General features: G+C 46.2%; 1 protein-coding gene across 1 annotated transcript in view; it reads right to left on the bottom strand.

The window, feature by feature from the left end:
* The window catches only part of LOC143987808 (pantetheinase-like), a 98998-nt gene extending 88694 nt beyond the window's left edge, over nt 1–10304 (bottom strand). The window contains exon 1 of the mRNA XM_077486854.1: nt 9981–10304. Coding sequence (XP_077342980.1) covers nt 9981–10184 — 204 coding nt within the window. The 5' untranslated portion in view covers nt 10185–10304. The remainder of the gene's footprint in view (nt 1–9980) is intronic.
* Between the last annotated feature and the right edge of the window lie 2568 nt (nt 10305–12872).

The raw sequence follows: 12872 nt of genomic DNA, 5'->3' as shown, positions 1-12872 counted from the left end.
TCAACTACCGTACCTTATTAAATGGAAAGGGTATGGTCCAGAAGAAAACTCGTGGGAACCTCAGCAGTATGTCCATGCCCCGAGACTGATTCGGGCATTTTTTCACAGCCACCCTCAGAAAAGAGTTTTGTTGGGCAGCCAGAGGTTGCCTTTAAGAAGGGGGCAATGTCATGGACGCACTGCGCATGATGCTGCAACTGGCCACAGGCGCACTGCCTCATCGAGATGTGTGCCAGTTCACAGGCATCCAGCGGTGAATCGACATGCACCAATGTGCATGCACAGATCGTGGAGATCATGCATAGTAGCGCAGCTTTGGTGCCCAGTGATCTTTAAAAGGGGCCTCTTCAGAATGCACTCTTGCTGTCTGATCTGCAGCTCATCCTAAAACCCGATCCTGAACCTGCATCTGCTCCAGTATTTACCCGGCTCTCCTGACCTTGCTGCTGTCTCCAATCCTGACCTCTTGGCTTGCGTTTGACCTGCTCTGTGTACCTGTTTGCTTGACACCCTGTTGCCGATCCTGCCTGAACTTTGACCATTCTCTGCCTGCCGCTTCTGTCTAATTGATCCGCTGTTGTGACCTGGCTTGTCTGACACTTCTCTTGCCTGCTGTCCTGCACTTGTGCGCACTTGCATACACCCCTGCATCCATGCGCATCAGCCTGCTGCTGCACCTACCTATAGTCCTGCATCCGTGTGCATCTGCCTGCTGCTGCACCTGCCTACAGTTCTGCATCTGTGCGCATCTGCCTGCTGCACCTGCCTACAGTCCTGCATCTGTGCCCATCTGCCTGCTGCTTCTCATAGTTCCTGCATCCACAGCGGCCAAGCCTGTTCCTGTCTCTGCCAAGCAGACATCATCTTCAGCCAAGCAAACCCTGCAGGCTCTCATACCCCACTGTGCTCCAAGGGTCACTGTTCCCTCTTCTCCAGTGATTCTGGAAACAGAGCCGTACGAGAGGTCACCCTCTGCATGTCAGGCTCACCTCCAAGGTATGTGTCAGCTTCCAAAGATGCCAACTTACAAGCTCTATGGCCCACATCTGGTGAGAGTGCCCCAGAATAAAGATGTTTTGGAGCAGGATATTTACCCTGATCCAAAAAGTGATAGATCTCCAAATACCAAGAACCCCTGCCACTGCCCTTCTCAATGCAAATCTCCCCAAGACCTCTAAATCCAACCACAGATTAAACTACTTAATTTTACTAGGTGCCAAGCTGACAATAGCCAAAGCTTGGAAACAACCCAGGGTCTCCTTATCAGCTGCCAAACGTAAGAGATCACGGATTATGTCCCAACAGAAACTGACTAGCATCCTACTAAACACCACAGTCCAGTTTGAAGAAACCTGGGAGCCCTGGGTTCTACATATGGGCATCTCCCTCATACCTGGGGTACGGACATAATTACTATCTGCCCTCACTGCGCGCTGACATCTTCTCCTGTTGATTGGCTTTCACTCCTTTCCCCTTATACTCCTCCCCTCTAACCTACCTCTATCCGCCTCATGGCCCCCTACGACAACCGGAGAGATCATTCAACCTAAGCACCTTTAGGCCTATTTGCTAAAGGGCCCATCCATTCCAGTTAAGCCCCATACACACTATCAGATTGTCTGCTGATTTTTTCCTTCAGGTTTACCAAAACCATGTAGTACAAGGGCCTGCCTGATTGCATACACATTGAAACCCCTAAGGTTTGACCTCATATTATATGGTTTTGGTAAATCTGATGGAAAAAATCAGCAGACAATCTGATAGTGTGTATGGGGCTTTAGGCTCCCGAAACTTTTATCTTTCAGTTAGGCTCTAGGCTAGACTGTAGTGAATGTTACTCTATTGGTGTTTAGGGGGGACCCTCCAGGCACAGTGTGTTCCCTTTAGGGGTGCCAGAGGAGCCTCACCAGGTTCCCGGATACTTCCTTCCAGCCAGAGTATGTTACAGAGAAGATGGAGCCGATCCAGAAGCTATCGACCCTGCCCTCCCATAACAGTTACTATTTCTGATATGCATTTGGCTTATTTTATTGCCTCAATAGATGTATTGTTAACTCGTATTTTCTTGTGCTGTGCAAATACAATAAAAACTTTTGAAAGTAAAATAATATGCAAAATGGTATGAGGGAAGCTTCAGAATGGCAAAGATGTTTTTATTACAAATTATGACTGCAGTTCCTCTTCAATTGAACAAGTTGAAGTTAGAAGCTGATTGGTTACCATGCACAGCTGCAGCAGAATTTGCACTCTCCAGTTTTAGTCAATCAAACCCAATAGGGCAACCCGGCAGATTATTTTGGATCCTTGTGTAACTTTGGTGTGATATAAATAGATTCAAGGTGTCCGTTTTTTTAAACCATAGATACTTTAATTTTCTGTTGGGGTACCTTAGGCTGGTTTCCCACCTACAGGTGTGACCGAGCGCAAGTGCATTCCCACTCATCGCATGTAGGCCAATCCATTCATTTCAATGGGCTGCCCTACACATGGAAAATGCTGAAAATAAGTCTCTGACAGCACTGTGTTGTTTGGAATGCATGAAAACAGATACGTTTGCTGATACCAGTGGGGATGTCATTAACAATTAATGGCACTGCCACGCATTTCTCTGTGTACCAAGAAAGTGTGCAATTGTGCATGAATTCTGGACATGCAAAAGTCTGAACTTAGCCAGGGTTCTAGATGACAGATCTGTTGTTTTTATAGTGCTGATAAATATATTGCTGTTTTGGTAAAATAATCCCTGATGATTATTTTGTGCAATAAAGAGTTTGTTAAAGAAGAGTTCCAACCAAAAGTGGAACTTCCACTCTAAGCACTCCTCGTCCCCTTACATGCCACATTTGCCATGTATTTTTTTTTTTGGGGGGGGAGAGAGTGGGTACATAGTTTAGAGTGGTAGTCCCACTTCCTCCTTCCAACTCTTGGCCGCCTAGGCGACTCCTCCTCTCCCTCTAGGTGGCCCATTCCTCTCTGCAATAATCTGGGACATGTCACAGGTCCCAGAAGATGGCCTGGCCACTAGCAGAGTGAAGCACGACTTGCGCACGCGCAGTGTGTGCCCGGCCATGAAGCCAAAAGCTGTCACGGCCGGGTGGCCACAGTGGCTATGACGGCACCAGGGGAGAAGAGAGGGAGACGAGCAAGGCTCCGGGCAGCCGCATCACTGGACTGTGGGACAGGTGAGTGTCTGTTTATTAAAAGTCAGCAGCTACACATTTTGTAGCTGCTGACTTTTAATAAACTAAAAAACGTATGGAACTCCGCTTTCAGGTGGATGTAAACCCTGACATATACCCAGTGAAGTGAACAGCCTCAGGTAACACACAGAGATGAAACAAATCCTCCTATATACGTTTTACTTGTATACCTGCTGTTTTCAGCTTTATATACTGTTTAGAAATTGCACATCCTGTTAGAATTGTCTCTTCCTGATTTACCTGTAGGTGTGGATTCTTGTCATACACTGTAAAACAGCTGATTGGAGGAAAAGCACACACCCCCACTCCATATAGGCATAGACTTGCAGAGCTGTGCTGTAAATAGACCAGCTTGCTGCTAAACTATTTATACCACCCACACTGACACAAAATTCAGCCTGGTTTTATCAAAGTTGACAGAGAACTTGTCAGATGTTATCATGCTGATAACAGAAGAACAGAGCAGGAGAAACCCACAGGACTTAGGGCTTTGAAGAGAGATAAGAAAACACTGCAGATATGTGCCCAGCTGAAATTTTATGAATCTGGTTTACATCCACTTTAAGCGCAATATAGGTCTGTTGTTGTAGTTTAAAGTTCTGTAGTATTTTCTGTAGTATATTTGACTTTACAGTCATTATTAAAGTGGTTGTACACCCTGTACGACCACTTTTATCTACAGGTAAGCCTATATTAGGCTTACCTGTAGGTGCTTGAAATATTACAAAAAAGCAGAGCGCCGATGACTACGGCGCATGCGCCGATGTCTACAACGCATGCGCCGATGTCTACGGTGCATGCGCACTTTAGAAAGGGCACATCGTGTAGTTTCTACTAGGGGTCATGCCGTGACTGGCGGGTCTTGCGCGCATGCACGGTAGTGACTTCACATGACTCCGGTCTGTCACAGAGCCGGAGTTCGCGGCCCCGCAAGGAAGAGAGGTGAAGATGGATGCTCACTGCTAGTGGGGGACAGCAGTGACATCGCAGGCTTCGGTTTCAGGTAAGTGACACATAATGGGCTACTATGCAATATAGTACATAGTAGCCCATTATGCTTTAACTTTGGAGGGAAATAAAAGAAGTAAAACCCACCAGGGTTTACTTCCTCTTTAACATATAAATGCTCTAACAGGTAATTGATGGTAATAGATGTTAATACAATGGTTATCTGATTACATATTGACTTCTGATTTCAGTTGGGTTTTACACCTCTCATGAAAAAACAGGGGAAAGCATGGTCAGAAAATGTTGCTTGCCAGGCTGTCTTTTTTCTATTCCCCTTAGTCACACCAGCAGAACAAGTATGCAACAATTGAAAGAGAAGAAAATACTCATGGTGTCACTTGCTTTGGGACTGTGGCTAAGAAAAATAGCACAGGATGATACAAGATCTTTGAAAGGGGAATGGGGGATGGGCAGTTGATCGATAGCTCCCCCCTCCTCCATTCAGAGATCTTGTGTCATTCATAGAACCTGTAGTATGGTGCATCAGGCAGGATCCAGCTCTTTAATGAGAGATCCTGACAACCCTGTAGCTGCATTAACCCCTGCGGCTCTGGAAGATTGCATTGGCGGTGGCGGGGCATCAAGGTGCCTCTACCAAAAAACTGCCTATGCAGGTAAGGGGCACCGGTAGATAAATAAACGGTGCAGTTTGACCAAAGTTAAATAATGCCCTTGCTATAAGTGTAGACCGTTTATGTACCTCTGAAGCCTGGCTAAAAAATGTTCAGGGATGGTATCAACTCATCCTGCCTTGCTGCTTGGATGTTGCCATGTAGCATATCCTACAGAAAAAAAAAAAAAATCCAAGTTTCCCCTAAAATGCAAGCCAGACCTTTGAGTTTATATCAAGCAAAGAAAAGTTCAGAAGGCCCCCTTAGAAACCCATACCAGACCCTTATTCCGAGCATGCAGTCTTACTGGCCAGAAAAGGTGGGGGGGGAGGGAAGCATACAGCCCCCTTTGCTTCTGAACCATACCAAGTCACATTCCCTAGCAAAATACTCTGTCCCCATGTTGATGTTGACAAGGTGCTCTTCCCCAGAAGCCTGGCCCGGTGGTTTTGGGGGTGTGCAAGCAGAGGGCTTAATATGAGACCTACAAACCCAAGCAGAGCAGACTGTGCTGCGGTGCTTCAAGTACTCAGTAGGGGGGGCACTTACTTCCTTCACAGACTGAGAGGGACATGTAAAACTGTGGACTTTTAAATCCTCTACAAGGACTCACCCTCTATGTTAAGCCCCCCCCCCCTTTAGAGTGCCCTAAAAGCTACTCTTAACATCCCACCACCCCCTACCCTGTTTCGGTCCAGTTTATACAAACTATCCAATCACTTCCTTAATTCTATTTTATCAGGTCCTTTAGAGAATCAAACCTGATTTCAGTTTTTTGAACATTGCCATGTAAGGTTGGCTATTGTCCAGTCTTAGTGTCCAAACTGAATAGGTGCAAGGTGAGTGTGCTGCCTACCTAGAAGGAGATGGTGCCCTTTGCACCTTCCTCAGTAAGGTTGGCTATTATGGTGCAAAGCTCAACACAGGGGCGTAACTATAGGGGGTGCAGCAGTCGCGACTGCAATCGGGCCCTGTGATGCAGGGGGCCCATGCAGCCCCCTCTTCATATGGCCGGCAGCAGCATAGGCAGCTAGGGGTACCAGTGCACCATGCATATGGGTGGCTGGTGGTGGAGGGTGACTAGCAGAGCTCCATGCTCGACTATCGCACTGGCTGCTCTTTAGTTGTGCATTCCCGCATGACCTGTGTCCTCGGCCGACTCCTCAGAGTACCCCTCTCCTGCTCCATGCATTGCCGCTCAGTCCGATGTCTGTTCTCCCCAGCCAGAGTCCTGCCCCCCCCCCCGCCGAGTCTGGCCCACTCTGCACTGCATACTTCTCCCGGGTAAACAAACTTTAAGCACACAGATGCAGTGCAGCCCTATGAGAGCCAGCTTGCCGGAGGACACTGCAGGCTTGGCTGCCAGCCCTCCTCCTCCCCCGTCATACACAGATGATGAAAGGTCTTTCTGGGAGATATGCTGATCGCCCGTCCAGCACACTGGATGGAGCCCAGGCCAACATGGATGAGTGCGCCATTGCACACCCCCTCCATCTCTCCCTGGGGACAGGGACCCCTTCTCACGTGGGGACAGGGACCCCCACCTCCCCTGGGGACAGGGACCCCTTCTCACCTGGGGGCAGTAACTTCATCTGCCCTGGAGAAAAGGACCTCATCTCTTCTGGGGACGGGGACCCCATCCTGCCTAGGGACAGTCCCCCAATGGGGCACCTAAAAATAAAATAATAAAAAAAAACTACTGATACCAGTGGTGGAACTACAGGGCTCACAAAGGTCATACCTGTGACCACGCCCTAGAGTTCCACCACCAGACTCGGAGGGAAGGGCCCTAGCTTGGGTTCAGGGGGGCCCTTCATGGTTTCTTGCATCGGGGCCCTGAAGGTTCTAGTTACGCCACTGGCTCAACATGTTGTGTCAGACAGAGCAATCACTGACTTTTTTTACTTTTAGGGCACTTTCACACTGAGGCAATGGGGGCTGTTGCAGGTGCTTCGGGAGTGCTGCCCATGCATTCTAATGGGCAGGGACAGTGGAGGAGTGGTGTGTACACTGCTTCTAATCCACCTCAAAGATGCTGCTTGCAGGACTTTTTTTTTAATGTCCCGCAAATGCACCGCTCCAGTGGGAAAGCATTCAGGCTTTCACACTGGAGTGATAGAAAAGTGTCATGTACCTTACAGTGGAGTCCAGGATGATGAGGGTGGCCTCGTGCATGGTTCCTGTCTGAGCACCCCTGGTAGTGGAGACAGGAACTGCTGGGGCAACGGAAGGGTGCAGGTGCTTGCCGGCAGTAGGCTGAAGCTTGGAGACACAGGAACTCCTGTTGTGGTGATGTGGAAGCTGGTCACAAGACTTGTTCAGAGGGAGCCAGATAGATAAGTGCAGATTCAGGATCAATTGCAGAGTCAGGAACAGGCAGAGGCTGGCAACGGGCTGGCCGCAGGGTACCCAATCAGGAGGCAGAGCCATAGTCATAAGTCCAAGCCAAGGTCAGTATTATAGGCAGAGGCAGATAAACAGGCAGGGATGATCCAAGAGAGTAATCAGAGGAAGCTAGGTTTTCAGGAACAAGATCAGCAGGTAAAACAGCAATCAGGAACGAGCTGAAGACAATCCAACACTGAAGCTAGGCAGACTCTCTGTTTAAATAGGGCACTGTGCACCAGAATTCATGGGTGTGTGTGATCGTACATGCACTCGAATGGATGTGCCATTGTGCATGCCCACTCCGATCCTTACCCATCTCTGTCTGTGGCTCTGTACAAGCGCATTAGCATTAGAGGAACGGGAATTGGCAGCTGCTGCATAGGACAGCCAGGTGCTTTTTTTTTAGCACTAAAACGCCTGTAAAGCGCCTCAGTGTGAATGGAGTCTTACAGATTAACCACTTGCCAACTGCCCCACGCTGATTTACGTCGGCAGAATGGCATGGGCAGGCAAAAGGGTGTACCTGTACGTCCCTTTGAATTTGGCACCTAGCGGCCCGCGAACTCGATGTTCGCTGGCAGCCTTCGATTGCGGTGAGGAGAGGCAGAAATGTATGTAAACAAGACATTTCCCTGTTCTGCCTAGCAACATGACAGGGATCTACTGCTCCCTGTCATCGGGAGCAGTGATCTGTCATGTTCTACTGAGCCCATCCCCCCTACAGTTAGAACACATCCAGGGAACACACTTAACCCCTTGATCGCCCCCTAGTGTTTAACCCCTTCCCCGCCAGTGTCATTTATACAGGAATCAGTGGCTATTTGTAGCTCTGATCACTGTATAAATGTCAATGGTCCCAAAATAGTGTCAAAAGTGTCCGATCTATAAGCTAGAACTTTTGCGCAAACCAATCAATATACAGTTATTGTAATTTTTACCAAACATATGTAGAAGAATATATATATCGGTCTAAACTGTGGAAGAAATTTGTTTTTTTTATATTTTTTTGGGGGGATATTGATTATAGCTAAAAAGTATTGCTTTTTTTTTTTTAATTGTAGGCCTTTTGTCATGGTTATGCAGTGATCTTCTTCTGTTTGCTTACCTTCCCTCATGTGTTCTGACTAAGAGGCCAGCCACTTCCACCTAGTGGTTTTTATAACCTGTCCTCTAAACATGGCTCCACCCTAGGCCCCATCAGGGAACCCTATATTAACCTGTGCACTGCAAGCCAGCGGTGCTGATCACCATTGTGTGTTTGGTTTCCTATTTCCTATTTGCTTGCCCTGTGCTCTACGTTTGACTCTGTTACCGACCTTGGCGTGTTCTCTGCGATTCCTGTCTGCTTGCGTCTTTGACCTTTTGCATATCTCCGACCATCCCTGTCTGCCTGTGACCCTGAACCTTTGGCATGTACTCTGTTGTTCCTGTCTGCTAGTTGCCCTGACCTCTGCCGTATCCCCTTAGTATCCTTGTCGTCCCAGCCTGCTGCTTCCTTCTCCTGTAGTCTACTATGAGCGTGAGCTGTGAGACCCTAGGGGTCGCGACCTGGAGCCAGACTGCAGCGAAGTCCATCCTCACCACTGGAGGCTCTGGTGAACACCCTGATCCTGTAGACCTGTGTCCTGAATCTCCCTGGGTACAATCCGCAGCAGTCAGTCCTAAGGTCCACTACCTAGCTGTGCACTTCTGACTCCTACGGAGTGCATCTGTCAACTGGTCTCAGGTGACCTGACGCCTTTTTTGTTTATAGTGCAAAAAATAAAAGCCGCAGAGGTAATCAAATACTACCAAAAGAAAGCCCTATTTGTGAGAAAAAAAGAACGTCAATTTTGTTTGGGTACAACGTCGCAAGACCGTGTAATTGTCAGCTAAAACGACGCATTGACCAATCAATAGAAAACCCAGCTTAGTCTTAGTCAATTGTCAGTAACACAAGCAATGCAAAATTTAGCCCAGCCAGCCTCAATCACCAACTTAACACAGAATCACAGTCTCTCACTGACTCACGATTACCTAGTATGAACAGCAGAATGCCAGCAGCAGCACAGCAGTCTGTGCATTGGTAAGTCTGAGGACACTCTCTGATACTAGGCCAGAAGAGAGAGTGACATACCTGGACAGGACAGCAGCATCCATGGGGGGGGGGGGGGGGGGGGGGCTGGCGGCTACACAGCACTGTACAAGCACTCTGTGATCCAGGGCCCAGGCAAAGCTCCTCTCCCAAGCCCAAGGTGGGAGTGGCACTGCAAGCCAATGGGAATACAGGGTGTAGAGAGCAGTGATCTGGACTACATGCACCACTGGCTCCCACTGTGCTGTCTGTTAGATCTGTCAGCCTTCAGCCTGAGCCCAATAGACCGGTCTGGCGGTGTACCACAACGTGCATGCGGGCATTCCTAATGACCTATTACACTTGCTGCAGTGGCATTATTACACTCTGTGTGACACTGCAGTGCTGCCAGTCACTGGGACACCATGCATTCCATTTTGGCCTGGGGGGTTTGAACACCCCTGACCCCCCCCCCCCCACCCCTTATACACAGCGATGTAGGCTTAAAGGAAAAATGAAAAAACTTAGTCCCCCCAATGTCATTAACAATATGTATACTTGCTTTGCTGGAGGTTAAATACAGTATATGATTATTGTTACCTTATATTGTTTTCTCATCTTCCTTGAATTGAAATGAAAAAGGGAACAACTAAGCGAATTTCACTTTAGAAGTACCTAAATAACATTGTATTACTAATACTAATTCAACTCAAACATTACCTTTTGTGCTGCTCTTATAACTGCGGTCTCCAAAACATCAAGATTTTTATTCATAAGAGACAAAGCCTCCTCTTGCAATACAGGAGCCTGTATGGAATTTGGAAAAAAGGGCACATGCTCGTAGACTGCTGCAATGAATTTCTCCTCAGCATAACCAAAGTATACGCAGGATACAATATAAAATAAAAAAATAGGGAAAGTCATTTTGGACGTCGGGCAGAAAGCTGGTCTATAAATGAAACCTTCAGGAAGTTGTATCCAGAAATGTTTGCTGGATCCAGTGTGAAAAACGTAGAAAAAAAATAGACGATACTGTTTCCAATTGTGCAATTGCAAACATGCTGAACCAGCATGCCAAGCAAGCTCTGTAAACTGGTTACACAACAGATGACAGGAATCTCTTTCAGTTGTATTAAACGTACAATTTGCTAAAGAATAAATATTTTGTGCCTTTAAAGTGTAAAGCCTTGTACACACAATCAGATTTTCAGACAAATGTTCGTCTGTTTTTTGTTGCATGCTAGTCTCATGTCAAAAGTGAAGAGGTTACTCACCATACAGAAAATTCAACTTCAGAAGTGACAAAACTAACTAGTTTTGTATGTATCCTTTTTATTTCATTTCTGAGCATGCTCTTATGATTTTTTCCATACGAAAACCATACTAATTAAAACAAAAATCGGACATTGAGTTCACATACGACAAAAAAGTTATAATCTGCACATCCAGCTTTTGTTGGACAAAAAGACGGATTCAACTGTTGAAAGAACCGTACTAACGATCCGAAAATCAACAGATCAAATTCGACTGATTTTCGTGTGCATGGGCCTTTACTTTACCTTTGGGGGGAAAAATTGCAAAACTGATCTTTTTTCAATACTAGGCCTTTAAATAATGTCTATTTATAATATATCTCAGGGGAGCTTGAGAATTGATCAGATCACCTTCATGCAATGCCCATTTCTTGGCCTTCTCCTCCAGAAGGGAAAAATGAACCACGTCAATTAGATTGTTGTTCAAATTGTGGAATAACGTTGAGGTCAATGAAAAATCATCAGGTGGTTCAGCAGTGGAATGAATAGCCAGGGAGTCAAACATGATTCTACTGATTACACAAAACAGATCCCACTGCAAAGTGAAGTTGGAGCTCCATTCAGGTGCCTGTTTTTCACATGAGCTGTTTAATATTAATTTGCTGTTTACTAATAATGCCCCTTAACCACTAGGCGCCCACGCTATAGCTGAAAAGACGTCTACAGCGCGGACGCCAATTGCAGGGAGGCCGTCCCCGGACGTTCTCCTGTTCACTTCTGCGATGCGCGGTCCCGCGAGTGCGTATCGGGGAAATTCTTTGCTGGACGTGTCCCTTGGACACAGCCAATCACAGATCGCTGTAAATGGCCAATCACATTGCCCATTTACAGTGCGATCTGAGTGTCCAATGAGAGATGATCTCATATGTAAACATATGAGATCATCTCTCATCACTGGCTCTCCCTCCTCACACAGAGACAGCGTGTGAGGATGGAGAGACCAATGGCTGCAGCATGAGTGAAAAAAAATAAAATAAAAAAAATAAAGGGCCCATAGTACATGTCACTGCCGCCTGTCCCCACTGCCACCTGTCCGGGGTGCCACCTGTCCCCAGTGCCACCTGTCAGTGCCATCTGTTCCCAGTGTCACGTATAAGTGCCATCTGTCATCAGTGCTGCACCAGTGTCACATATTAATGCCATCTGTCATCAGTGCCACATCAGTGTCACGTGTCAGTGCCACATATTAGTGTCATCTGTCATCAGTGCCACGTATCAATGCCATCTGTCATCAGTGCCATCGGTTATAAATGTCACGTGTCATCAGTGCCACGTATCAGTGCCATCTGTCAGTGTCACGTGTCATCATTGCCAGGTATTAGTGTCATCTGTCATCAGTGTCACGTGTCATCAGTGCCTTGTATTAGTGCATCTGTTATCAGTGCCACGTCAGTGTCACGTGTCATTATCCTGGTGCTCCAGGGCCTTCAAAAGTGTAATAGGTAGTCAAACAAGTTAGATGTGTCATTTATGCTCCTAGAATACGTGATGGTGCTCCCTGCATGTTGGGCCTCTCTATGTGGCTAGGCTGTGGAAAAGTCCCGCACATGTGGTATCATAATACTCAAGAGGAGTAGCAGAATGTATTTTGGGGCATCCTTTGTGGTATACACATGCCATGGGAGAGAAATAACCTATTACAATGTAAATTTTGTGGGGAAAAAATTGTAATTTTCCAAAGAATTGTGAGAAAAAAATGACAACATCAAAAAGCTCACCATGCCTCTTACTAAATACATTGGAATGTCTACTTTCAAAAAATGGGTCATTTGGGGGGGGGGGGGGGTATTTGCACTTTCCTAGCTTGACCACCAGTCTCATTTCTTGCAAACCATTGGCCACCAGTACATCAGATGTGATCAATTTTTTATGATTTGCACCACAGCTTCTAGACTCTCTAACTTTCACAAAGACCAAATAATATCCACTAATTTGGGTTATTTTTACCAAAGATATGTAGCAGTATAAATTGTGGCAAAAATTTATGAAGAAAAATTAATAATTTGCAAAATTTTATCACAGCAACTAAGAAAAATTATTATTTTTTTTTTTTAATTTTCAGGCTTTTTTTATTTATAGCACAAAAAAAAAAAAAAAAACCCAGAGGTGATCAAATACCACCAAAAAAGGACAAAAATATTTTTGGGTACAGTATTACATGACTGAGTAATTGTCATTCAAAGTGTGAGAGCACCGAAAGCTGAAAATTAGTCTGGTCACAAGGAGGGTTTAAGTTGTCAAGTAGTTACATTCAGTTAAAAAAAAAAAAAAATCAGCCCAAAGGATATTACTTTGATCA

Source organism: Lithobates pipiens, unplaced genomic scaffold (genome assembly GCF_037356315.1).
Source record: "Lithobates pipiens isolate NorthernLeopardFrog02 unplaced genomic scaffold, aLitPip1_a1.2 Scaffold_18, whole genome shotgun sequence".
Lineage (NCBI taxonomy): Eukaryota > Metazoa > Chordata > Amphibia > Anura > Ranidae > Lithobates > Lithobates pipiens.
Note: the sequence above shows the minus strand (reverse complement) of the source record. Positions and strands in the feature narration are given on the sequence as shown.